The sequence below is a fragment of the Ammodytes marinus genome (assembly GCF_949987685.1).
Source record: "Ammodytes marinus genome assembly, chromosome: 13".
Taxonomy (NCBI): Eukaryota; Metazoa; Chordata; class Actinopteri; order Uranoscopiformes; family Ammodytidae; genus Ammodytes; species Ammodytes marinus.
In genome coordinates, this window is record NC_137217.1 from 11,986,869 (window position 1) to 12,014,755 (window position 27,887).

The 27,887-nt window shown below is 42.4% G+C and overlaps 3 protein-coding genes across 3 annotated transcripts; 2 read left to right on the forward strand and 1 right to left on the reverse strand.

Annotated features, from left to right (window-relative positions):
* Positions 1-255: 255 nt before the first annotated feature.
* On the forward strand, positions 256-1,329 carry LOC307259125 (putative nuclease HARBI1; the record flags this gene model as incomplete). The annotated part of the gene is made up of 2 exons (XM_080038859.1): positions 256-368; positions 456-1,329. The coding sequence occupies 2 exons, from the start codon at positions 256-258 to the stop codon at positions 1,327-1,329; spliced, it is 987 nt and encodes a 328-aa protein (XP_079894985.1).
* A 13,822-nt stretch (positions 1,330-15,151) lies between these two features.
* LOC307259482 (zinc-binding protein A33-like) lies at positions 15,152-17,584 on the forward strand. Its single transcript, XM_080039346.1, has 2 exons — positions 15,152-15,375; positions 15,541-17,584. The coding sequence occupies exon 2, from the start codon at positions 15,558-15,560 to the stop codon at positions 16,794-16,796; it is 1,239 nt and encodes a 412-aa protein (XP_079895472.1). The 5' UTR covers positions 15,152-15,375; positions 15,541-15,557; the 3' UTR covers positions 16,797-17,584.
* A 1,223-nt stretch (positions 17,585-18,807) lies between these two features.
* sult2st3 (sulfotransferase family 2, cytosolic sulfotransferase 3) lies at positions 18,808-24,577 on the reverse strand. The gene is made up of 6 exons (XM_080040183.1): positions 24,374-24,577; positions 21,781-21,989; positions 21,364-21,490; positions 21,136-21,230; positions 19,991-20,171; positions 18,808-19,528 (listed from the first exon to the last, which is right to left on the reverse strand). The coding sequence occupies exons 1-6, from the start codon at positions 24,510-24,512 to the stop codon at positions 19,413-19,415; spliced, it is 867 nt and encodes a 288-aa protein (XP_079896309.1). The 5' UTR covers positions 24,513-24,577; the 3' UTR covers positions 18,808-19,412.
* Positions 24,578-27,887: the final 3,310 nt, after the last annotated feature.

Genomic DNA, 27,887 nt, shown 5'->3' on the forward strand with positions numbered 1-27,887 from the left:
AAAACAATGCTCAATGCGGACCTGGCGCAATAAACATAAACTAATAGAGAATTTTTTTTTTTAATGAATTACAGGTTTACGTTTTCCACACACAAGAGTTTATAGTACTACACATAAAAAAACATCAACAACCCTGTGGCATTTCACAGATATCAAGGAAACAGATTGAATTGAATTCAGCTGAACCTCATTGAGAGCGGATCCACCTGCTACTCTATATAAAGGCGTTGCCAAAGTCCGCGCGTGTGAGAAACCATGGCTGCAATACAGCAAATTCTCGCTGCCAACCAGCCGCGTCGCCGTGCGCGAAGCCAGACGGTTTACATTAACGCCTACGTGCGTCAGAACTTCTCCCCACTGGACGTGCTGTCAGACCGGGCCGTCCAGGCAAAGTACCGGCTGCCCCGTGCGGAGATCCAACGACTAATAACTCTGGTGTCTCCACACATCCAGAGAGCAACCCGCTGCAATTTTGCCCTCAGCCCGGAGGTGCAGCTCCTGGCTGCTCTGCGTTTTTACGCAGTGGGGAGCTTCCTGGAGGTGGTGGGGGACGGCACCGGCCTCAGCAAGGCATCGGTGTCACGGAGTGTGGCAGCTGTGACACCAATTCTCCTGCGCCATGCCCGGACCCATATCAAGATGGCCACCACACGGGACGAGGTCCGCATGGTCCACCAAGGGTTCCACGCAGTGGCTGGGATCCCCCGGGTGATCGGTCTGGTAGATGGCACCCTTATTCCAATCCACAATCCCTCCCTGGTGGATCCGTGCTGGATTGGTCGCAAGCACTACGCGGCCATAAACACGCAGGTGGTGGTGGATCACAATGGCCTCATCACTGACATCGTCGCCAGGTGGCCAGGCAGCACTCACGACAGTTTCATGTGGGCCAACTCAGCTGTGGGGCAGAAGGCTGGCAGAGGAGTGTTTGGCCGGGGCATCATCCTAGGGGACAGTGGCTACCCTCTCCGGAGTTACCTCGTCACGCCGGTAACCAACCCAGCAACACCACAGGAGGAGAGATTCAATGAGGCCCACACAAGCACCAGGACGAAGATCGAACGGGTGTTTGGCATTTGGAAGTCCCGCTTCAGGTGCATTCATCGTTCGTCGGGGGGGCTGCGCTTGTCACCAATCAAGTGTTGCCAAGTGATTGTTGTCACCGCCATGCTGCACAACATTGCAGTGCGCGTTGGCGCAGATGAGCCGCCTCCTGTTGAAGAGCAACATTCAGAGGACGAAGCCCCGAACCCCGCCCCCCGCAATGTGCGAGCAGTACTGCATCAGGCCGGAGCCCAGACCAGACAGGAACTTATCCACCTCTTCTGAGGTCCAACAACCCCAGCCCCTACCCCTTCACCACAAGTCGCCAAGCACTGATCACTAATAAACCCACAACCATAAACCCACAACCATAAACCCACAACCATAAACCCACAACCATAAACCCACAACCACTGTCAGGCCTGAAGGCTGAAATAAATAAACAGAACCAGCAGATGTAGGCTACATGTAACGTCCTGCACACTGATTAATTGCTTCAGTGTCCGGGTGCTTTACCTGAAAGTATGGCACTGGATTGTTAAGGAAATATTGTTGCATACAGTATGTGGGAGTATAGTGCCCACATTTCTGAGGTGACCATGTAACAAGTGGGAAATTAGCGCAAAACATGCTGTGCTGAAAGGGCGCACAATACGCACATGTCATGAACCTACGCTTAGATAAATTACAAATTGCCTGGGACTTTTTGTTGCTATTTGACACCCTCATTTCAATGCAAAATGATCCACACAATACATGGTTGAAAAGGAAACCAAAGTAGTTTATTGAAACCATATGATGGGGGGGGGGGGGGGCTCCGCGCTGCATTTACTGCTGGGCCTCTGCATCACCTGCAATGAAGGGAGATTGATTAGTGAAATTGAACGGGATACATTGGGTAATGCAGATAAAACATTGAAATACCCATACCTGAATCCTGGGGAAAGATGATTGGCACCGAGATGGAGGGACGGTTGAACTGGGCCTCTGCAAGCGCCAGCTGTCTCCGGTGCAGCTCCAACCTCTCCTGCTTCATCCGGACCACCTCTTCCTGCAGGGCAGTTTGTCTTTGGAGGTGGCCCTCCATCCCCCGCAGCACCTCCAGCTTCTCCCTCTCCAGGCGCACCAGCGTCTCACTGCAGGTGCAGGTTGTTATCGCGGGCCGCCATCGTGAGCCTCCACGCATACGGACACCGGGCCCTGCTGGTTGGCGCGCAGGGACAGGCCATGGTTGTTGGGGGTCGTCCTCTCCTGGTGGCGTGCACGTCCCTGCTCTGCTCCCGGATGGCTCCTCTTCATCCTCACTTAATGAGAGCCCCTCGTCCCCCAGCACATCGATGCCCCCACTAATGCCTTCAGAGGCCGTCTTCCCGATAATTGAGAGGACTTTCTCCTCGTCGGGAGTGAGGGTCGTCCCACCCGGTGCTCCACCACCCGTGCCCATGGCTTCGCTCCTCACCTTGGCACTCTTCCTCTTAGTCTGGCTCTGGAACTCCTGCCACTTCTTTCGGATAGCGCCCCAGTCACGCAGACCACATGGGCTGGAGGGGGACATCTTTTGGGCTATGGCCTTCCAAACATGGTTCTTGACGGTGATATTTTTTTTGCCCTTTGTTCCCCCGAATAAGATATCCTGGTGCTGCCAGACCTCGTCCACCAAGACGCCCATCTCCTCTGCGGTAAACGCCGGTGCCCGCTTGCTTCTTTTGACGCCGGTTCTTTCCATTCTCACATATGTGTGCCTATATCCACGGGGGTATATATGCGCTAATGGGCCTGATTACTACTTGGATACACCTGTTGGCACACACACACACACACACACACTCGCACCCACACAAACGCTACATACTTAAACTAATTGAACCTGTGCGGGGGACCACGGGGCGCTGTGTGTGACTTATGCGCTGATAAAGAGGTGGGTGATCGATTTGCCTGGCATCGATTTATTCAGTTTCAGCACGACCGCGGTGGACAGCTCCCACCAAAGTACTTCTTTCGATGCTTCTTTCGCTTCATCTTACGGCTCTCCAAAGAAGGGACTTAAGAAGCCATCTGGGAAACACCCGTATCTTAACGCTCCTTCTTTGGCGAACCCTTCTTTCTTTGGCGAACCCTTCTTTCGACCCTTCTTTGGCCCCAAAGAACGATCGCATCTGGGAAACGCGGCCATTGTTGTTAAAATAATTGTAATAAATGCACCAAAAGATTAACTAATAAAATGATATTCCGCTTTATTTAAATTGAATACTTATTTTTCAAGATGTTTTTCTCCTTTATTTGATGGATCAGTGTTGAGTTGAAATGGGGAGAAAGAAAGGGGGATGACGTGCAGCAAACGGACTGAGCGGAAGTTAAAGCCGAGCTGCATGGAACAAGGACTCAGCCTCAAAGGCATACTCAGTTATGTCATTCAGAACACTTTGAATAAAAATCAGCTAATATCTACGCACCATCCGCCAGTGTTGTGCCTGAACGCGTTCAATGAACGTTCGTTCATGAACTCGTTCATATTGGGGGCGAACGTGAACTGAACGTATGTATTTATGCCTCATGAACGTTTTTGCGAACGCGCTCATTCTGGCGTTTGTGAACGGCGCTCTTACAGTCGTTCAATCGTTCATCGAGTGCCAGATTTCCATAGAAAACCCCCGCTAAAAGACATCGTAAACAGCCCTTAATATGTAGCTGAAAAACACCCAATCTGGCAACACATGCCACCACAGCGTCGCACCACCGCCGCTTTGTCATCAAAATGCGAAACACCGCGGGAAAAAAACAAAAACAAATTAATGCAGCAGCGCTTACTCAGACCCATGACTCAGACTATGGACCTAGCCTCAGGTTCTACCTCTCCTTCGTATGATTGTTACCTACCTCAGATTGTGTTTGTGTTGATAAGTATGTCAACACATCTTCTGGACTTTGTTGTTAACAGTCTACACTGCAGTTTAGAATGGTCTCCTTGAGGGTTTTACTAGTTTAAGTTGTAGGCTAATTTGTTTGTAAAGTAGAACCTGCCCCTGTATATTTTTCAGTATTGCTTTCTTTGAATGAAATTTCATGTGAATTGTTTCCAGGTTTGGAAAATTATAAAAATGGAAAAACTTTTGCACCTTAACTGTTTTTGTTTGAATAATTCCTCATTAAAAAGACCATCAAACAGCAACTTTTTCCTCATGTTTTTGAGAATATATACTGTAGGGGTAAAAGCTGCAGCTGGCTTCTAGTGTGGACTGAATGTTATTGAAATAATTTCTGTCTGTGGTTCTATATGGTATGTGGCAATTATTTAGAAAAATAGCAGCCTGCAGCAACATATTGAAAAAAAAGAACTATGAACTAGTTCATTTTTGAACTGTGAACTTAGTTCAGAATTTTGAATTATGAACTATGAACTGAACTAGTTCATTTTAAAGTGTGTGAACTGAACTTTGAACTAGTTCACGTAGAAAAAGAACTTTCCCAACACTGCCATCCGCTACCTGTCAGTCGTGTGTGCATGCTGAAAAAAAGTCAGGTGTATGTACACAGCCGAGGCTCTGTAAATGGCTATCTACTGTAAATGCAGTGGCTCGGGGCAGGCCACACCCCAGCTAGTCGGGGATTGAAGCTCGGGGACTCTGATGGTTGACGGTCTGGACGGATGGAGCACTCGCTCTGAGCATCAAATATTGCCGTGGTGGTTAGTATACATTTAAATAAAGGTCCTCTGGATAACACATACCCCACCTTTAATGGTAAACACCCTATCCAGTGAGCTAAAAGGTATGCCTGGTTCGATCATCATTCATCTGAAAGATTTCAATGTGTAAAATTAGAAGGTGCTTACTCTGAGTTTTTATTTTCTATAAATATCAAAAGGTTTTCCACAGGGGTCCATTTAAGATCCATTTACTATCTATATCAATTATATTATTTCTGCTGTAAGTGGATGTCAAGCTCAAATGCATCTTCATGCAGATGACACCAGCATGAATTGTGTGGCCAACTTTGTGGAACAATAGCAGTAGAAAATGTGCAAGTCTGTGACACACCTGCACTTGTTTCTTTGCTTGATAACTTGTAGAAGAAAGCTTAAGCTTGGAGCCGAATGCATTAACTTGCAAAAATAAGTTTTCAGACTTGTAAGATAAAGCCTGCAGATTGTAGGTAAGAAACCGGATTTATTTATCAGTTGCATCTTAATAAATAAAATAATATTTTACACTACTATAATTTTGCTGAATGTTGATATAAATGTTGTATAAATAAAATCACGGTGGACCCTGAACTCATACCATTCATGTGCGTCTGCCTGTCTGATGATGTGACCTGGAACTGGTCAAACCTACGTGACTGTTGTTGTGTCTGAGACCTCTTTCAGGGATTTCTGCTGTTTATTTTGTTTAGTCTTTTTTTGGGCCACAATGACAACATCCCCTTACCGTGCTATCGCCCCCAAAAACACGTCCACCCAGCCACTCGCTCCTAGGCATGTGTTTAGTGTCATGCAGGAAGAGAGACATGCTGCTGAAACAATAGAGGGACATGGAAACTGCAGCCAGGAACCACAGTTCAGACGCAGGCGATGATGGATCAGAGGGACAGACGGGACACTAAGACGTCTTTGTTACCCAAAGTACATCAAATGACATCGTCACCGCAGGGATCATTAGTGCCCGTTTACTAATTGCTTTTTTTGTTGTGCATGTGAATGTTTTGGCAGGACAACTTTGGTCCTGGATAACTACTACACTGAGAGACATTAATCAAGAATTGAAAACAGAAAGAAAGACAAGTCAGCAGGTGAATACTATATGGATGTGCTCTCAGGCCTTTTGCCGTGGGGCTCCATGCCCCCCTCCCCCCCGGCTCTCTGTCTGACTGTCTGAATCTCTACGTGACTGGTCCAGGGTTGGTCAGTGCGAGAGGAGGCCGCATGGCAGCAGATAACACTAACTAGTTTCCTGCCATTACTGCTAATTGCCCCACGGCCCGGAACTGTGCAGACACCCTGGGTGGGGCGTGACTGAAGAGTGTGTGTGTCTGTTTTTGCGTGTATGTGTGTGTGTGTGTGTGTGTGTGATTGTATTTATTCACATTTCCACAAATGTTACCTACCTGTTGAAGTGGCTTGATTTATCACTGTATACGTCCCCTTTTCTGGAGAAACATATGGTTGATGTGCTCTTGGTGTGTTCATAGTAAACTAAAGAGAGGATGAGGGGTTAGTAGGGAGGGATGGATGGAAGAGATAGTAGCAGGACAAAATGTATATGTTGTCTAGGTCTATCAGACTAATATGGAAAATCAGTTTTATTCTATGAAAGACCATAGTGTGTTTTATCTGAGATTCACAAGCATTTAATATTGATTTACAGTATGTGTCACAGAGATTCATGTATTGTTAAATTGTTTTATGGAATGAAGTACAAAGCAACAGTCGATACGTTAATATCCCGGAGTGTCGAAAGTCCAAATGATTAAGTGAGCGATATATTTATGTTGATATACATGTTAAATCGCTCTATATTTATACAGTGATCACTTACTGTACGTATATAGTGTACGCGCTTCATAACAAAGGTCTCTCAGTCACCCGCTCTGCATGTAATCTGCAAATAAACTTTTCGAGTATCCCACAACCTGATATCAAATCAGAAGAGAGAACGCTACAAACCGGCACGTCTCACTGCCGGTGCACGAGCAGAGAGCGACAGAGGGGTGAATGTTTATGTGCCTACAATGGCGGAGCAGGTAAAAATACAATATCTGTTTTTATGGTTTATATGATGTTTTATTGCACTTACGGATCTGAGATGATGCTGGATGACTCCCTGGTTAAAGACCGCACTGGGGGGGGGCGCCCTTAGCTCAGTTGATAGGGCATCCCCCCCATGGGCCTCGGCCAGCAGCGGACCCGGGTTCGATTCCAGCCCGCGGTTGTTCTCTGCATGTCACTCCCCTCTCTGCCCCATGCATTTCAACTCTGTCTCTACACTATCGATAAAGCATAAAAATGCCAAAAAAATATATAAAAAAAAAAGACCGCACTGCATTAATGTGGTGGTGTAGGGATGAGGGAGGGGACTGCTAACTGCAGGGACTGACAGGAAGTTAGCTAAAAGTACCATTTTGCTTACTGAACCTTTAAGAAAAGTAAGCACATTCCTGTATCTTAATACAACAAGTGTGTGTCAGGATATTTACTGTATGTTTTCTTAAATAGCATGGAAAAACACAGACTCAGTGTTATTCACTACAATGCCATCTACTGTATAAATATATATAACAAGAGGGCATACAAGGGTGATGGAGCATTAGCGTTCCTGATGACTTTCCTGTGTGATACAAAAAGGGAGGAGAGGATGTTTGGATGTCGCACTGTATGTTATCACTGGTCCATCAGCAGATGTCTACAGCCGGCTATATGACCCAGGGGAGGGCCCGTAGCAGCCTATAGCTATGCTTCCAACAAATACATCAAGCATGGACAATTTAGCTATACAAATGATACAGAAACGTGAGTAAAATACTCCGCTTCAGGGCTTGGAGGTTCGATGAAAACAATCCAGCTTTGCCATTAAAATTATGGCTGATTTGTAGGGCCTTTAAATGCGATTTAGAAAAAAATTATTGCTAACATGATTCACAATATGTATCTATATTGTCTGGAATTGAGATAAAGGCCATATATGTTATAGATTTTAATGTTTAAAAAAAATCATTTATACAGTGCTTTCAATTCAACGATTCCAATAATGGCCCGGGTCAATTTGACCCGAACAGTACTAGAGGGTCTCAAAAGTGACACAAGGGTTACAGTCATGTTTGTATGTGACTGAAAACTAATTCCATCACAACTAAAAGGACTGGATTGGCTTTTACGGCTGCATTCTTATTCACTCTCTTGCCAAGAGTTAGATGAAAAGATTGTTATCACTCATCCATTAATCCTGTCCAGTAAAATGAAGCTGGAGTCAGCAGCCAACCCAGTGTAGCCAGTGAAAAGACTGGAAACTGTGAACACCACTAGCTGAGGATAACAAAATATGGCCCTTGGTTGTATAATCCAGAAAAAAAGCTATTTGCCTGTTATAGGGTTTAGGGCTCACAGTGATCTTCATTGAAAGGTTAGATATTGTTACTTCTAACATGTGAATAGACTTATATCAAAAAATGACAAATTATTATTAAAAATATGATGACATAAAAAAACAGAGAATGTAACTGGTCAAGAAAACAACCCAGTGTTGCCGCCAGTTTGGAGTTGACTCTCTATCCTAGCTGGGATGGTTATTTGAATCGCCAACCTTCTTTGAACACACACTTGCATGTCTGTCTCCAAGTGTGTCTCCAAGTGTTTTCAAATGTTTATTGGGATCCAAATAGTCAAAGCCACTTTCTCTAAACAATTTTCAGTTAGCAAGTTGATAAGCTTCTTCAGAGGGAAACCGTTACAGGAAGATTGTTTAAAGAGGTTGAGTTTCATGAGGCAGAATACTTAAGATATGTGGATGTTCATTGAACTTGGACATATTTCAACTGTGCATCTGATCAAAAACATTCGGTTATCCATGACAGAGGGGCTTGATCGGATAAATGTGAGAACTGCTCGGGGCGGAGGAGGTCAACAGAGGACTTGGCTGACGGAGTGTTACAGACTTTAAAAAGATTACGGGATCTTCTGAGGAGTTATTAGCTATCTTGTGTAAGTGTGTATGTCTACCCTATGTTGATGAGAAGAGGGAATCAAAGCAGGCTAGCATCCTGTGGGCAGCCCAGGGCAGGACCACTGGGCACAAGGCGGCAGCGAGGTGGGTGTCCTGAAGCAGGCACCGCACCGTCTGACTCACTCTTTCCTTTTCTCTCTCTCTCTCTCTCTCTCACACACACACACACACACACACACACACACACACACACACACACACACACACACACACACACACACACACACACACACACACACACACACACACACACACACACACACACACACACACACACACACACACACACACACACACACACACACACACACACACACACACACACACACACACACACACACACACACACACACACACACACACACACACACACACACACACACACACACACACACACACACACACACTCTCTCTCAGAGCCTCCCGGGGCACAAAAGGCCACCGCATAATTGAGGTAGTGTCAGAACTCAGGGGACGGAGAGATGGGAGGGACACACAAACACAAGCGCAGAAAAAGCTATTCTTACATGTTAACTACTTCAAAATCAAATATTATATTTACTGTACATGGTTCAATTTAAAATAATTGACAAAAACAATTATGTTCTAGTTTTCATCCAGTGGTTCAGTGCTTTAGTCAAACTAGTAATTTTTGAAATGTCAACGTAGGATTATTTCTCTGATGCTCTTTATTTGTTGAAACAATTAAAATAGACAGAAAACCACTAAGACCGATTGACTTTTTATATTGTTTCAGTTATTCCACTATCTAGTGTTTGTCAGTTCGATACTCAATATAAGGTCAATAATGTGGGGGCTCATGGGGTAGTGGTTAGAGCCTCCCCCCGTGAGGCTTAGTCCTCGCAGCAGACCCGGTTCGAATCGGACCCATGGTCCGTTCTCTGCATCTTACTTCTGCCCCATTTCATCTCTGTCTCTCAGCCCCATAAATAAAGGATTGAAAATTCCAAAAAAAAAGAAAAGAATGTGAATACAGAGCCATTTAGAGCCAAGTGTATAAGAATTGTATCGGGATTATTTATAAAATCAAATGGTCATGCTTACTAGTTTTAAAGCACAGTTGCATACACAATATTTAAGTCAGCAATAAAAACTAGTTCTGACATTAATCAGGTTGGCTAAACCAAGTTAAATATGTATATATGCAAAGCATTTATATATAAATAACTATGTATATTTAAAATAGTGCCGAAGCAAGATTAATGACAAATGTGACTTCTGTTACATGGCTAAAGGAAGGCTATAAGGAACACACATATTTGAGTGTAAAAAGACTCTATAAAGAAAGTTTCACTGTTATTATGAAGTTTGAATGTGTCAGTCCATGTTCGCAAGACGGCCTGGGCCTTGAGGGACTGTGTTTGTATTTTTGGACTGACTACTACAGGTATATGAGTGAACCCAGTGTGCAGAAACGGAAATGGTGTTTGACTGTCATCTATTGGTTGAATCAGATACATGTTAAGCAGTAGCGATTTTGGTTTGGAAACTCTGGTGGGGCCATGCAGGAAAATCTTAGAACGCAATCCAGAAATACCACATATTACAACCATCACAACAAAAACAAAGTAGCAAGTGACAGAGGGGACCAAAATTGCAGCTGAATAATGCCATCACTCAAACGGTGTGATCTGAAAATGGCTGTGCACCGACGCTCCCCATCCAACCTGATGGAGCTCCAGAGGTTCTGTAAAGAGTCAAAGCGGGTTTGTGGTTTGGGAGGAGACATGGTCTTTGAATCTGTTTTTTTGTTCTTAAAGTCCTTCTCTCTCAGATGCCGTCTGATGGTTATTGAGCTTCACTCAGCACCAGTTAGGGCCTTAAGGGTCGAGGATCGGCCTGGGTCTTCACGGACTACACCTTGGGTCCTCCGGCTCAGCGCATTGTTTTTGGGTCTACCACTTGCCTTTTTTTGTCCCATAACCCTCAGGATCTTTTAAGAAATGTGAAATGACTGTCTTACTGCGTCCAACCTCTGCACCGTGGCATGTTGTGAGAGGCCTTGCTTTCAACAATTCTGCCACGTTCAAAGACAGAACACCTTTTTGCCTTCGGCAACAGGAGGTCACGACAGTGTGAATGTCTGACAGATTGAAAGCCAGATTTTGAGCTTTAAAGGCTATGATCTCTAACTTTTGATCAGATGATGAACAGCCTGTTTGAGCTTAAATTCAGTTTAAATTAAAGCAGCTACGAGTAACATTTAAATATCTTTTAAACTGCCTAATGTTTCCCCTTATAATCATAAATTACCTTTAACAGCAAACGAGACCATTAGTGCAAAGAAAGACATTTTTATATAGTTTTTATTGCTGCTTTTGGTCTGGTCGCACACCCAGTCCGATTTTCGGCTCGCGCATGCAGGCTCTATGGTCACATATTGGTATTGGTCGCAGATTTCAGTGTAGCTCAGCAACGCGATTTGAGAAGCCTATCCCTCCAGGTGAGGGAAGGGGAGCGGGAGCTTTGTTTGAGACAGTTATTTGTCGTCATAATGACTGATAACGGGGCTGAACCATCAAAGAAAAAAAAGAAAATGCAATGAAGAAAAGCGAGAGTGATAGACAGGCGGGACGAGGGCGTTGCCAAGCAACGTATACACAATTTCACGGGAGCGAACTAGACTGCAGTGTTTTAATCCTAAATGAATGAGCGGTACAAAAACAAAGATCATCAGACGACCAATATTGATCTGAAATCTGAAATAGTCATTATTTACAACAACATAAACACATTACCTCATCGTGATCCATACAAACCACTGTCTCTCGTTCATTCGCTTTCTGTGAGGACACGGAATCCTTCAGCTCTGTGCGAGTGGTTAGTATACCCGCATCAACTCATTGCAATCAGGTGTGTGTGACACTGACTGGCATTAGTTGATGCAGAGTCAAACCACTCTCACGGAGCCGAAAAGAGTCCGGTGCCCTCACACTTTCAACACACGGACATGCACTATATTGCGTCCTATTCATTTGACTCTAGCATGCCCGGCACGAGCTAGAAAACAGCTTTACGACAGCTGGCATCGTAAAAATACTACAGCTTTTGTCCAAAGGGGCCGCCAATGGACAAAGTTACTCATAGTGGCTTTAAGTTTCAATAAATAGATTAATTAGTTTTTTGTCTGTTGATCTTGTTGCCATTTTAAAGCTCTACTTAAAACTTGGTTGCGATCAACCACCGCAAAATGCAAATACTTTGCAATTTTCCCCCAGTCTTTAGATTTTATTCAGGAGTGTATTATATTTACATTTTTTATTTTTAATACATTTGCAAAAATCTTAAACCAACGTTTTATTAAGTTTTCATTATGTGTAGAATTTTGAGGGGAAAAAATTAATTTAATCCAGCTTTATTCCAGGCTGAAACATACGAAATGTGGAAAAAGTGAAGAGCTGTGAATAGTTTCCATATGAACTGTAAGTGTGTGTGTTGCAGACAGGCCTGCATATGTCCATTTGCAGGCCGTGACTATAGGCAACATGAGCGAAACCTTTGTGTCTGCTTTTTCAACAAGCCATGTCTCTCCCTGGGGGAACAACTACAAAACCTCATTAGCACCAGTAACTATCCAGCAGAAGAAAGCGATTTGTGTCATTCATAAGGTTGGATATTTGGACAATACTCATTCATTATTTCTACAGTCAAAAATAATGAAATTCACTGACATTGTGACGTTTCAAACTGCTCAGGTAATGTACAAAGCAAAAAACAACAAACTCCCAAATAATATTCAAAAATTATTTAATGAAAGACAGCTTAGTTATAATTTGAGGGGGAAACTACATTTTGACAGGTTCAGCATTCGAACAACCAGGAAAGGCTTTTGCATTTCAATTTGAGGTGAAGCAGTGGAACAGTTTGAATATGGAGATCAAGCAATGTCCAAGCATGAAACAGTTTAAATTAAAAGAATATACAAAGAGATGGGTTTCCAGAGTTACAGTAATGAAGGAGGGCTTTGACGTCTCAGTACTTGTTAACATGACTAGTTAACTGTGTGATCAGCAGTAAGCTATTGGTCTTAAGGGGGTGTCGCGTGCTGTGGTGGCTCGGCCTTCTGCGATGGCTGACTCCACAGTTGCTGTGGTGCTGGCAGTGGCTGACATTTTCAGTGTGTCAGTGAGTAGGAAACATGGGTATGTGTAGGATTATGTATAAGTGTATGGGTATACAGGAAATGTATTGGTACGTTTGTGTGCATCTATGTGTACTGGTATGGTGTACGGATATGCAAGTGTTTGTTTGTACGCTTTTGTGTCTCTATGTGTATCGGTATGGTGTACAGATATGCAAGTGTTGATACATAGAATTGATATCATGAAAATGAGAAATTAGTCTGAAGGAAACGTGTAGTTTTGATTTTGAGTTTTGATTTTGATTTCTGACCTGTTAATATTGTTTAAAGAAGTGGGGTGGGATTGAACAAGTTTTTACTTCTTCCCACCCCTTTTCAAATATGTTGTGGCATTTTTATAGAGTGCTTGGCGGCCTTATCAGACTGACTCCTGTTGATGCATTATTATTATTGTATTGTTGTTGCATATTTGAAATAAATCATTCATTCATTCATTCCCTCTGTCCTAAAAATCACTGAAATGTGTGTGTATGTGTGTGTGTGTGTGTGTGTGTGTGTGTGTGTAGGTGTGTAGGTGTGTGTGTGTGTGTGTAAGAGAAACCCCGCCCACCTTAAAGCGGATACGAGTAACATTTAAATATCTTTTAAACAACCTCATGTTTCCTCTGATAATCATAAATTACCTTTAACAGCAAACGAGACCATCAATGCAAAGAAAGACGTTTTTATATAGTTTTTATTACTGCTTTTGGTCTGGTCGCACACCCAGTCCGATTTTCGGTTCGCTCGTGCAGGCTCTATGGTCACATATCCGTATTGGTTGCAGATTTCAGTGTGGCGCTGCAACGCGATTTGAGAAGCCTATCCCTCCAGGTGAGGGAAGGGGAGCGGGAGCCTTGTTTGAGACAGTTATTTGTCGTCATAAATGACTGATAACGGGGCTGAACCATCAAAGAAAAAAAAGAGAATGCAATGAAGAAAAGCGAAAAGGGAGAGTGAGTGATAGGCGGGCGGGAGGACGTTGCCAAGCAACGTGTATACAATTTCACGAGAGCGAAACTAGACTGCTAAATGAATGAGCGGTTGGTACTAACACAAAGTTTGCTTTGCTTCACCATCATCAGATAACCATTATCTGAAATAGTCATTATTTACATCAACAACACAAACACATTACCTCATCGTGATCCATAGTCTACTAACTGCCGTCTCTCATTCATTCGCTTTCTGTGAGGACACAGCTCCGTGAGAGAGAGAGTAGTTAGGTGACGCTGCTGAATCAACTCATTGCAAGCAGGTGTGTGTACTGACTGGCATTAGTTGATGCAGTGTCAAAACCACTCTCACGGAGCCGAAAAGAGTCCTCACACTTTCAACACACGAACATGCACTATATTGCGCCCTTCTCAGTCCACGCTCACGCGCCTGGCACGAGCATTTGCGACAGCGGGCGTCGTAAAAATACTACCGCTTTTGTCCAAAGGGGACGCCAACGTGCCATCTTACTCGTAGTGCCTTTAACTGCATCAGTGCACAGACACTACCTACTATCGGTGAACCATGCAATACTGGTCTGCCCGCATCATTACTCACACAAACTGATCCGAACAGTGGAATTCAACTACACGGCTCCCTGTACATAACTGGATCGATTACAACAATCTTCTGCTCATATACAAAGCCCTCCACCACCTTTCCCTCAAAACCACCTGGTCTTACTCGCCTACTCTCTATAACTAACACTGTAACTGTCTAACTACCTCTTGGAATGCTTAGAATCTTTTTAACAGTTTTTATTTTATTTTGTTCATGACATGTAAGGTGACTGAGTGTCCTAAAAGGTGTCCTCAAATAAAATGTATTATTATTATTATTATTATTATTATTATTATTATTATTATTATTATTATTATTATTATTATTATTGGTCAGTTCTCTGCATGTCTTCCCCTACTTGTCCGATTTCAACTGTGTCTCTACAACTTATCTAATAAAAGCAAAAATAATCTTTAAAAAAGGGTAAAACCCAGACAGGCGTATATTTTCAGATAAAATCTGGATTTTAGGGACATTTTTCATGATTATTACTTTCCTCTTTCTGCACAGCCCTGCCCCTTTCTGTGAACATGATGCGTTCAGGAACGTCTCCAAAGCTCGTACATTGAAACATTTATAAATTCATAGTTTAAAAAACTGATTTTAACTAACCAAACATACATAAACAAACTATATCTTACGTTACCGGCTTTCCTCAATATTTTATGGTTCCTCAATCCCAGAATATTCCCAGGATTTTACTTTATATTTTTACTACTCCGATACGATCCTCATCATTCCAACTGCCCTTGAACATTAATGTTGTTGCAACAACACTGTCAGTTTACATAACAAGCAATAAAAGGTGTCAGAAAGGAGCCTCACCAAGAGACACAGAGATTCACCTTCAGACCAAACTAACAACTTCCTCTGAGTGAGTTCAGCTCCTACAACACTGTGACACTCCACACACTGAAGGTGAGTTTGACTAAAAACACAAGTTTTAGTTAGTTGAAGAGGGGTCGGAGCGGTGTTTGGTGTTTTGTGCCCCCAACAGAGCAAGGCAGCTCCGTTAGGGGAACAAAACACCATCGAGCGAAGGGAGCCACTCCTGACTGTACTTTCTGTCTGCTCTGTTTTCAGCTTCACTCACAGACAAAATGGCTTCCAGATCAGAGGAGGATTTCTGCTGTCCGGTCTGTACAGATGTCTTTAGAGATCCTGTTGTTCTGTCATGTAGCCACAGCTTCTGTAAAGAATGTCTGAAGAACTGGTGGAGAGTGAAACCAACACGTGAGTGCCCAGTTTGTAAGAGAAGATCTTCAAGGGTAAAACCACCATGTAACCTGGTGTTAAAGAACCTGTGTGAGACTTTCTTACTGGAGAGAGATCCGAAGAAGAAACTAGAGGAAACTCTGGAGCTCTTAAAGGAGAAGTTAAAGCTTTTTGAACAAGTTAAAGTGGAGTCTGATCAAACAGCAGAACACATTAAGGTCCAGGCCCGACGCACAGAGACGCAGATTCAGGATCAGTTTAAGAAGCTTCACCAGTTTCTAGTAGAGGAAGAGGTGGCCAGGTTGGCTGCACTGTGGGAGGAAGAGGAGCAGAAGAGTCAGATGATGAAGGAGAAGATGGAGGCTCTGAGCAGAGAGATAGCAGCTCTTTCAGACACAGTCAGAGCCACAGAGGAGCAGCTGAGATCTGAAGATGTCTCATTCCTGCTCAACTACAAGGCTGCAGTGGAAAGAGTCCAGCAGCGCCCCCTGCCAGATGATCCACAGCTGCTCTCAGGATCTCTGATAGACGAGGCCAAACACCTGGGAAACCTGACCTTCAACATCTGGAACAAGATGAAGAACATGGTCTCCTACACTCCTCTGGTTCTGGACCCAAACACTGCTCACCCAAATCTCATCCTGTCTGAAGATCTGACCAGTGTGAGACTAGGAGGCGAACAGCAGCTTCCTGATAATCCAGCGAGGTTTGGTTATTACGCCATTGTTCTGGGCTCTGAGGGCTTTAACTCAGGGACTCACAGCTGGGACGTCCAGGTTGGACACAGATCATGGTGGGTACTGGGTGTGGCAGCAAAGTCTGGACAGAGGAAGGGAGACAAACTGTCTGGAATATGGAGAATACTGTTCTATGAAGGTGAATACTCAGCAGGGTCACCATCAGCTCCATCCACTGTTCTCCCATTCAAGAAGAAGCTCCAGAGGATAAGAGTGAATCTGGACTGGAACAGAGGAAAACTGTCGTTCTCTGATGCTGATACTAACACACACATACACACCTTCACACACACTTTCACTGAGAGGATGTCTCCATACTTTGGCTCTCTAGAGGAATTGAAGATATTACCAATGAAGGTCTGTGTGACAGTGGAACAGAGCAGCTAGATATAAATATGATGATTAGATTCATGTTTTAAAGGTAAAAGTCTCTGGACTTTCCTTCTTTATTTGAAGAACTTTAAAATAATTGTTCTCCATAAAAACGTTGGCACGTAACTAGTCCCACACCATTGATCACACACACACAAAAAAATACATCAAAATTTGCGGCTTTGATAAGAGTTTTGCCAGGCAGTTTTTGGGGAAAATTTCCTGCGAGTTAGAAGCAGCAGTTTGAGAGAAAGTTTGAGAGAAATTAAGTCTGTGACAGATCTTAAGAGTTTACTACAATTCACTGTATGTTTGGGTTTTATCATTGTATACTTTTACCATATTTTTCTTCTATTATCCCATGGCATGTTTTCTCCTTTATTGCTGTTTATTAATTGATTCTATATTTTGGATTCTATATCTTAAAGGTGCTATGAGGAACTTTTAAATATTTCTGAAACAGTCTAATTTTTCCTCTGATGATCATAAATGATATGTAACAGCAAATTAGACCATCAGTGCAAATAATGCTATTTTTATATAGTTTTCTTAATGCATTTGTCATGGGTATACCCTCACCCAGGAACAACAGCTGGCGTGGTAAAAACACTTGGGGTTTTATTCAAAGGGGGGCGCTAGAATGAACACAAACTGAAAGTTCCTCGGAGCACCTTCAAATGTGTAGGCTTGAAGTATTTTTTTTTTAAAGTGGTCGGCCTTATACACTTCGACTTCAGTGTACCAATTATGAATAAAATGTCAATCATATAAATCAGTGTTGATGGAAAAATTGATAAGGAATACTCACACATATCAAAGTAAAACTGCTCACTGTGCAAAATGTTGCTGCTTTGTTGCTTGATGCTTTGACATGTTCAGACAAAACGGAACCGGTATAGACAGTCACTTCAGTGGCTCGTTTATGTACACGCGACAATTTCGACACACTCGCAAGACACTTTCGGTTTAGGCAGGGGTTATGGAGAAGGGGTGAGATTTAAAAAAAATTGTGATTATTCTCAGCCCTTTTCCAACATGTTAACCTAGTGTTGGACAGTTTATTTTGCTTTTCATTGAATTGAATTATTCATTTAGATGTGTCCTCTTGTTTTATCATTGCCTTGTGTTTTTAATTGTATTTAGTTTTTTGGAATAAATACATTTGAATTCCATAAATGTAAGATGAGTTAAAAAAATATAAGTAAAATATGCTATATAGAAAATAACTATATTGTCAGTCAGGTAATATTCATGGCCAGTGGCGATTTTGGTTTGGAAACTCTGGTGGGCCCATGCAGGAAAATAATCTTATAACGCAATCCAGAAATACCACATATTACTACCATCACAACAAAAACAAAGTAGTAAGTGACAGAGGGGACCAAAATTGCAGCTGAATAATGCCATCACTCAAACGCGAATCTGACGACATATATTAGGCTATTATTTCAATATGTGTTCAAGATCTCACATTCTCACAGCTTCTGGCCCCACTGTCGAAACTAAAGCGGGCGCTGCGCACGCGCAACAGCTCCACAGTCCGCTACAATGCAGCAGGCAGGGCCATCTCTGCTGGGCCCCACCGAGCGGAACAGACGAGACGGAGCAACGGACTATTTCACACACAACTACTACACTACAAAAAGTAAGACAATTGCGTTCATCAAATTAAAACTGCGGACATGTAATTCATTATTAACAATTAATTTATTATTAACTTATGCTCAATGACATTTTTGACAAAAAAACAACAACTTAAAGGCCTACTTCACCGGTTTGAATATGAAGGTGTATTGAATTCTGAGATCCTATGTAGAATAAATGTGCAAAAAAAAATTAAAATCGGTTCATCCTAGCCTGAGAAAAGGCAGAAAGAGTGTTTTTTTTAACCCTATATTTCTCTTTCTCGTGACATCACAGAAAGATAAATATAGGGTTAAAAAAACGTACTTTGTAAATATTACTGTGATGTCACAGTAAAAGACATCACAGTAATATTTACAAAGTAAGTTTTTCACGAGAAAGAGAAATATAGGGTTAAAAAAACACTTTTTCTGCCTTTTCTCAGGCTAGGATGAACCGATTTCAATTTTTTTCGCACATTTATACTACATAGGATCTCAGAATTCAATACACCTTCATATTCAAACCGGTGAAGTAGGTCTTTAAGTTTATAATCCTGCCCTGCACGGCAGCGCCCTCTGGTGGGGGCCCACCGGCCCCTAATGCAAAGACCCCACTGTTGTTAAGTAAATAAGGGATAGGTGAGGTGATGATTCAGATTTACTTCAGTTCCTCTGTGTGAGTGGGTGTGGGTGTGTGCAGGTGTGTGTGTCTATGTGCCAGAAAGTATACGTCTCTCTGCCGTTATCTGTCTCTCCTTCAGTCGTTGTCTGTGGGGTGGAGACACGTATGGACATGTTTGCCTTCAGTTCAGTTTCTTACAAAAGGTAAGACATTCGCACCAAAGTGAGTGACAGACGAGTAGGTTATCTGTGAGTTTAGCCCTTTTTTTCATTATAGGTTGATGGCTGTTGAAAGGCTGTCTACTGGAATGTTGTGCTCGACATGTATGGACCTTGATTTTCATCCCTGCAGTTTTTTTCCTCTCTGTTTTTGCTCTGGCTGTTGTCAGTCCAAGCTCCAAGGCAGAGAGAAGCTCTCAGTCTCCAACTCTTTTCCAATGACCGATAGGAATCTGGCCAGTAACTCTGGACTGAAATGGTTTTTCCAGTCTCCCACAACACCTAACACAAAAACACACACAAAGACACATGAGCAAAACAAATAGTAGTGACGTGAAAGAAAAATCAACCATTTGAAGCTATAGTGCATAATTTTGCCATAGAAATGAATGCCGGTTACATTCAAGCCATCGCCAAACGAGTTGACACAAAGTTGCTTAAGCCTATCAGCTCCACACTCTCTCTGTATTTCTCAGTATGACAGCGTTTACAAACTGGTGTTGCCCCCCGGACACTGGCACAGGAGCTCAAGAAAATGTTTCAGTTGTTGATTCTACTGCTAAGAGAAAACATGGACTTTCAGCAGAAAGTATAAAATCAATGCGCGATCACCCAAGGCTCACCTCATGTACAGTAGATGGGCAGACAGTGTTGAATTCCTCATGGGGGGCGACACAAGTTACGCACTATAGCTTTAATATGAATCTAAAAGCACAGCCAGACATTTCATGTATGGAGCCTCACCTTTCCTAAGGAATGGAGATCTGTCACTGTCCATGAAGACCTTGGGGACCAGGCTGAAGTTGGACATCTTGTTGGCCTTCATGGACTTAAAGGAACAATGCTCTGCTATCTTCTCGATGACCTCCTCGCTCAGATTACGACCCAGGAAATCAGAAATTCTCCTGAGAGCTGCAGGGAGGTCCTAGAAGAGGGGACCATGGATACATGTTTGTTAATGATTGTGAAGTAACAAAAGTTTGCCTTTATCTTATGGACATTATCAAATGGAGAACTTTCAACATGATTTCTATGGAGGAATGTGCTTATCAGTCCTCGCTCTTGCATGTCTGACAGAACAGATCTTTCATCTGTCTACACAAGCTGCGTAACTGGTCGTATTGACGTAATTGTATTTTCTTATGTTTTGTGTGTATAACTACAGTGATTGTGTATAGGGCATAGATAGTAAATAATATGGATGTAGCATCTGGGCTGACCTCAGTTATTCACACGGCATCCAATTATCCTGGTTTGTGCGCGTCACCATTTTGTGAGGGGGAGGGAGATAGCTGACGTATACCTCCGAGGCAAAGTGAGGGACAACTCAAGAGATCGCGCCAATACATTTTAACCTCCAAAAGAATAAAAACTAGCGTGGTCCAAAAAAATTCAGCCCCCTCAGTGTTGTCATGGAGATATGACCTAGACATACAGGCTAAAATGGTTTTGTGGCCCGGCTGTAAATAGGTTTAATAATGCTGTGAAAACGGCATGTTTAACATTGGAGTCAATGAGAGATGGCTGTCTTCTGCTTCCAGCCCCCAGTGGCACTTCCTGGTTACTACAGTTGTGGTCACTTCCTTATTGGATGCTGGTAAAAATCGCTGAGGTTGGGGCTTGGTATAGGGCTCTGTTGCTACACATGCAACCTGACACCTTAGCATTTTGGGATGGCTAGACATGCAAGGCTAGCAAGTTGCATAACATGTTTCAGTGTAAGTTGTAGCCCTTAGGTAATTAAAAACAAGTGTACACAGTACACACACACACACACACACAATGACACATGAGGATACACAATGCAGGCTGTAATACCAAATGAAAAATCTTGTTTCTTGGAGCTGTAGCAGACACCCTGGCAATTTTTGACAAAATCAGTATTTTACCTTAACCATGTCTTCATATGTGAGGAACATTATTCTGTCTCCCAGCTCCGTGTTTGCCCAACTCTTCACATGGTCAGTCCATTTTCCAAACATTACTGCAGACAACACAAATAATTTACCACACAATTATTTTCTATCAAAATGTACACATCAAAATCTGTACCACTTGACTTCTCAAACTCCTCCTTCTCTCAGACTAAACTCTTTATGTGAGGTGAGCCCTCTGACCTTTGCCCTCCAAGAAATCGTTTACGAACTCCTCAAAGGTCCCTGGATCCGGCAGGAATCCAGCCATCTGGCTGAAGTAGTATGAAGACACCACAACGTCCTTAGGATTCCTCATCACATAGATCGCCTGTGGCAGAGACCAGAGAGATAAATTCAATAATATAAAGGATTAACTTCTTTAAATAGTCATATATGGGAATAGACATGACCAGAAAAAGATAAAAAATTATTATATGTAAAATGGGTACATTGGTTGAATCTTTGTGTGATACTCGTTTTTTTGTCCAAATCTATCAATTATAGCTCTTTATTTGTGTGTGAGTGAGTGAGTGAGTGAGTGAGTGAGTGAATGGGTCGGTCAGTCAGTCAGTCAGTCTGTATGTGTGTGTGATAATGATATTCCTCCATCCCATTCACCTTTGCTTTAGAGTTGTGGAAGGAGGGGGGCATGACGTGGTAAGGAAAATGTGTGACCAGCGCCCGTGGAGAAGGCAACTGATCCACAACCAGTGCTAATCTTTTCTCCTCCAGCCAGGGCACCCTGTCCCAGTTAGGGATGGTTTCAATCGGCGTCAGGTCCCCCCCGTTAAGCACCAGAGGGAGGATCTCCTGCATCCAGATTGTACCTGCAGAAAAGAACAGAAGAGCAGATGAAACAGTATTAAAGCAAAAGAACACAGTCTAAATCAGGGGTCTTCAGAGACACGGTAGGTTGCCCTAAGTGAAACAACTGCCCCGGACCCCATCCGCCATGTTTTTCTTATTCTTTTAAATGTTTGCAAACTGGCAAAAGTATTTTAATTAATTAATGATAAACTAAATCATAAGTGGTCATATTAATACAAAATTAAATAGCTATTTGACGTTCCTGTTTGCAACTATGGATGTACAAACAGCTATCACTATTATTTTGATGGTGAAGAAAACTTAAGAAAAAACTCTTTATATACAGTCTATGATCTCAAACTACTTTTGGAGTTGAAGTTCAACTTCTCTAAAATCTCTAATTGGATTCATGGGCATGTGTCATACATTTAGATTATTCATTTAAAGTATTTAAAACTTTGCATTCGGTTTAGAAGTTTTCCCTCCATAGATTAAATACATTCATACGGCACAATGTCTTTTTTTTCTGATTGAGGCAGCATAGTTTTCAATCCACTCCACGCTGGGATGGCCTCAGTCCCCATGACTCTGAATAACAATGAGGAGCTGTAGAAAGTAAATCAATGAATGAACAAAAGAGACCATTGAATGTAAGGCAGACATCGCGCTCGTGAGCCACACAACACTATGTGCTAGTGTTAGCCTAACGAGGTAATAACCCATGGAAACAGTTCTCGGTCTGCATTTTTTTTTCAATTTTGGTTATTCTCTCTAAGAACTGATTGTGATAGGTGGATGTTTCTGCTCCCAAAAAATAACTCTAGTATTTGTCAATGGACACTAACAGGATGTTAAAATACGTGTTCGTTTATTCGGAAATATGGAAGGCAAAAATAAAGGATGACTGGAGAGAAGTTTCCAAGTTCTTAGAGGATGTTTAATGAAGTGATATCACAGGACAGGTTATGCAGCCTTCAGGGACAGGAGAAGTCAAAAAAGTGAAACCCCTTCTTGACAGCAAGGGGTTTTATTATCTCTAAACAAAGTGGCAATTTATTGTTGCCATGTGTGTTTGGAAATATCCCCTTCTCTCTCCCGACGTCCTGCTGACCTTTAGTGACTGGGTTAAGCTCCCCAGTCTTGCTTGGCCCGAAAAGGCCTTTGCGTTATCAGGCCTCAGGAATGTTGCTATCTATGGGGGAATCAGGTTAGGTTTTATAGCTGTTTCACCTCCTCGTTTCCACAGCACCAAGAAATGTTGAGTGAGAACATGTATTAAAGTCAAATGTGAAGAATATACAAATTGTTTAAATGATTATACAATAGTAAATGCATATTAATGGGGGGGGCATACTATCATACAAATTAGAGTTATTTTTCTAACAACAGCAGTGTGTCAGTGTGCAGACCAAAGTATTCCATCAGAATCATCAACTGGGGCTGGTTTCCTCTTCTATGGCAAGTCTGAAATGTGAATTATGAGCAAACAATGTCTGCACTTATTCGAAGACCAGGTTTAAAGGTTTACTTAAGAAACATGCTATTTGCAAGGGTCCGTTTTGAGTGGAAATATGCAGGTTTAAACTTGTTGTAGTAACCTTTCAGGTATCCTTATGCAAACAGCTATTCTTCATGTTTTTTCTTAACATCAATGTGTGTCCAAGCCACAGTGTGTTTGGTGACCCCCAAATGATGAAAAGACTATCCTCTCTCTTTCACTTCTTTTGCTCTAATCTAATGAATGTTAAGCCTCATTTTAAGCCAGTTAAATAATGGTTGGTAGGATTTTGGTAAAAACCGAGGCAGTAAAACAGGGAGTTTCAGATAAAAGATAATAAAAAGATGCTGCAGCAATGAACAAATAATGTGTTGATTTATTCTGCATTAGTCTTACTGCAGTGATGTACATGTTCTGAGTGAAGAACATAGTGATATCAATGTCACAGCCCCAAAAGGGTTTCCTTTTTTGGAGAAAACCATTATGATTTCCACTTGAAATATATCTGCTGCATGAGGCTTCTGTTCCTCTAAAGTTGTTTTATATGCGGGTCTTAGAAAGCTTTCTGCAGCCTCTTCCGTCTCTCCTCTTTTACAGCAAACACCCTCGTCACAGACAGGCATAGTTTAGCCTACTATGAGGCAACTTATAATAAAACACGATGAGAAATCTCAGCATTTGACTCATGCCTCTAAACTCAGCTGACACTTTCGAGGAAATTGCTGCAGAAGGCAACCCTCCTGCAACTGACTGTCCCAGAATCTCATGACAGACAGACAGGCAGGACACCGGAACAGAAGCAAAATAAGCCAGTAGAAAACAAACAAAAAACAATAGTCGTTTGTCAAATTGATAAGTTGTTGTATCGATATGTTTCAAGACAGCGCCTTTCATAGAAACACTGACCTGACTTGGGAAACGTGACAGCCAAGACATCGTTGTCTTTAAACGTGAATTCCTGCGCAAACTTCAAGCTCTCAAAGGAGTGGGTTTCTTTAGGAAGCAGCAGTCCATTATTCTGCAGATACAGCTCTCCAGGAGACATTATTGTGAGAGAATAATAGAGAAGTATCGTTGAAACGCGAAAACAAGGTGCTCCGCTGCTGCATTCACGAGTATGGGACAACAGCAACTTGAAGATAAGCGCACACGAAAGAATTCACAACCATCAATCTTGAGCTTCCAAAATCATCTCATGTTTTTTTTAAAATTATTATTATTATTATTATTGTTGCAGCAGCAGCAGCAGCAGCGTGTTTTTGTAATGTAGCCTAGCCTACTGCAATAATTCCAAGAAGCCTAGTCTGTTACTGAAGCAGAAATGTAGCCTAATTATTTAGCCTAAAGTGTCTCTTCGAGGTATGACCAAGGTAGTTTCAGACGGTAGGCGACATTCCGCTCAGGCCTATCTCTTTCGTTATTAGTAGGCCTATAGTCTATCCGATCAATACTCTTACTGGACATTACTAATAATTGTATTCCAACAATAACTTTATTCCAACTTTCTGAAAGAGACTTGAACGTAGCATGGTACTTCCTCGTGCCAAGTGTCTACAGGGGTAACTGTAGTCGGCTATAGTCTATAACTTGCAGCACTCAAAACATCAAATGAACACGTAGCTAATCTCAGGGTACGTTCCAATACCCGTTCAACAGGCCCTCGTTCACTTGCCCTAGGCACTTGCCCTCGGGGGAATCCCCGCTGCCATCTTAAGTGTCGTTCCAATAGTCTGGAAACTGAAGTGAACTTCGTGAGATAGACCCTCGGAGGGCTGAGTGATCAAGTCAACATGGATGGTCACTCCGAGGTGGATATCACCCACAGTGCATTGCAGTTCGTCTTCTTCTTCTTCTCCTTTTATTTTCCGGTAGACTGTATGCTTTTAGGGACATCGCGGCCACCCGCAGGACAAATATATATATAAATATATTCCAAAACGCCTCAATTAGGCTATCCTATTTCCATACGAACAATCCAGTGAATGTATTGCAGTTTACACATTGCTGCTATAACGCCGATGGCTGCCAATTAGAGGACTATTTAAAACAAATGTTTTTGGTTGAAAGTATATATGAAAATATGTCGGAGCAAACTATTTACATGTGTAAGTAACAATATCTTGATAATCTGAGTTACCGTGTCGAAATTCAATGTTTGTTATGCTATGGAAATGGCTTTCTGCAACATAGGCTACTTTAGCAGAATGTTATAATTCTGTATTATTTGGATTCAGATTTACCTATGTAACTGACGGTCCATTGCGACTACAAGGGCAAGTGGGCAAGTGGGTTCCATTTAAATCCTCCGCTCCTCCCCCGCCCAGTCTCCCTCCGCTCTCCAAGTTCCCTCCGTGCAACGTATGCTGTTACGTCATGCCAAGGGCTGAGGGTAAATGAACAAGGGGAAGTGCAACTACTATTGGAATGCAGGGTCAGTGTTTCACTAACTATAAGAACAAGCAGGTACGCTACTGTGGGGTGAGTTCGCTCGTTTTACTCCATGTCTGTCATGGACACCGGGTGTCGCACCTGTTTCAGGTTAATTAGCCTACTGGGTAGGTGTAGTAGCCTAGCCTACACCCCAAACATGCGGCCACTCCCGTATAACGACACAACAACACCTCTGCCGAATTATGCTACAAATTATATTATTATATATTTGCAATGCCACTTTATTTCTATAAATGTGTGTGTCAGTTGGCAACACATAGATAGTGTGAATTTCATAGACCTACTATTAGTCAGATGGGGAAAGAATGTATTACTTGGCTCTGTCAAATGATAAAGGACACTTCAACTTTGAAAGGCAGGTACATTGACACGGACTGTATGGTTCAAAAGCATATGAGCCTAAAAAAATTATACAATTAATTAATCATAAATATTACAATTTATACATTTAAAAATATAAATGTGTCTTGTGTGACATGTTACAGACTGCAGTGATGACTTCAAAATAATCACAATCAGTAAACATTGACAAACAACCTCATCAAACATTTTCCTATTGTTCAAGTCCTAACCTTATTGCACATTATTGTGGAATGTCCGCCTCATGTCAACCACAGTTTAATCTAGAAATAACTGTCTTCCTGTATAGCCTGTTTTTAGGCTATACCACCATTATTACATTTGGCTTCAGAGTGCACCAAAAACATGGGCTTTGAGGTCATCTCATATTGAATGTACCTGGATATACATTATGCTGCCTGTCTGTATTTGTAAGCATATGGGAAAAACAAAATGCATTGCAGAACTTGGCAGATCGTAGTTCACCTTCCCAGGGACTAGAAATAAGAATGAATCCACTGTACCTGACTTGGGGTAAGTCACTGCGAACACATCGGTGTCTTCCACGGAGAAATTCTGGGCAAACTCCAAACTCTCCATGGTGTGACTGAGAGGCGGCACAGGGAGGCCGTGGTACTGAATGAACATGGACGAGGACATGATGGTAGGGCCCGGTCTAAAGATCTGTAGTCTGCACGCTGCTCCCTCCTCTACCTGTTATATACTGGCCCCTTTCCCTGAGCTCATCAATATTTTCTTGGTGGCAGGGCTGAATAACCACTTTCTTAATGTAAACTCTGTAGTGCAAATCTGCTGTTTTCTAACAAAGGGGTTGGAACCTTAAGGACAAGAGGACCCGATTTAAAGATGGAGTCAGCGATTCTATAGAACGATTGTTGTTAAAATCACTTTTTGACAAAATCAGTGAATGTCTCCTCAAGATCCTGTACGTAAACTGTGTGTGAGCAGAATACCTTTGATAATACACAGCCTAGGCTCTGTAATCGGGGTATTTTGTTTACAGAGCCTAGGCTGTGTTATTAACACCAGATTTTTTTCAACCCACACACCCACACACAGTATAGACAGGTAGCTGATCGTGAAGAGTTATTTACTGAATTTGACAAAAAAGTGATTTTGACAATTGTTCACCAGAATCGCTGACTTCACCTTTAAAGGATGGGTGGCACAAATCCACCTTTGCTTACACAAGCCTTCTTTTCTTTTTAAAGAGATGAATTTCTTTGGGACCTACTTGGTGAACTGTAGTTGGAGAGAAGACAATGATCATTGTAGTGCCACACAAAGTAGAGATGCATTATGGGTCTACCTGGCAGCATTTGTAAACCATTCAGAAGGATGCAAACACCTCCAATCACTCCTCAAGAAACCCCTACGTGTGCCTCTGGGTATCCAGGAAGAGACTGAGCCTTATCAATGTAACCTGTATCTTGACACAAAAGGTTCCAGTGGACCCGTTAATGCAGACCACACAGTCACAAGGTCTGGCTAATTGAATTGTGTCTTGTGCATCCTGCACTCTCTAACAAGCGTGATTTCTTTCAGCAGCCACACACACGCAGCAGCAGTGCATGGGCTTTCAGTTACTTATGTGTAAAAGGTAACAGTA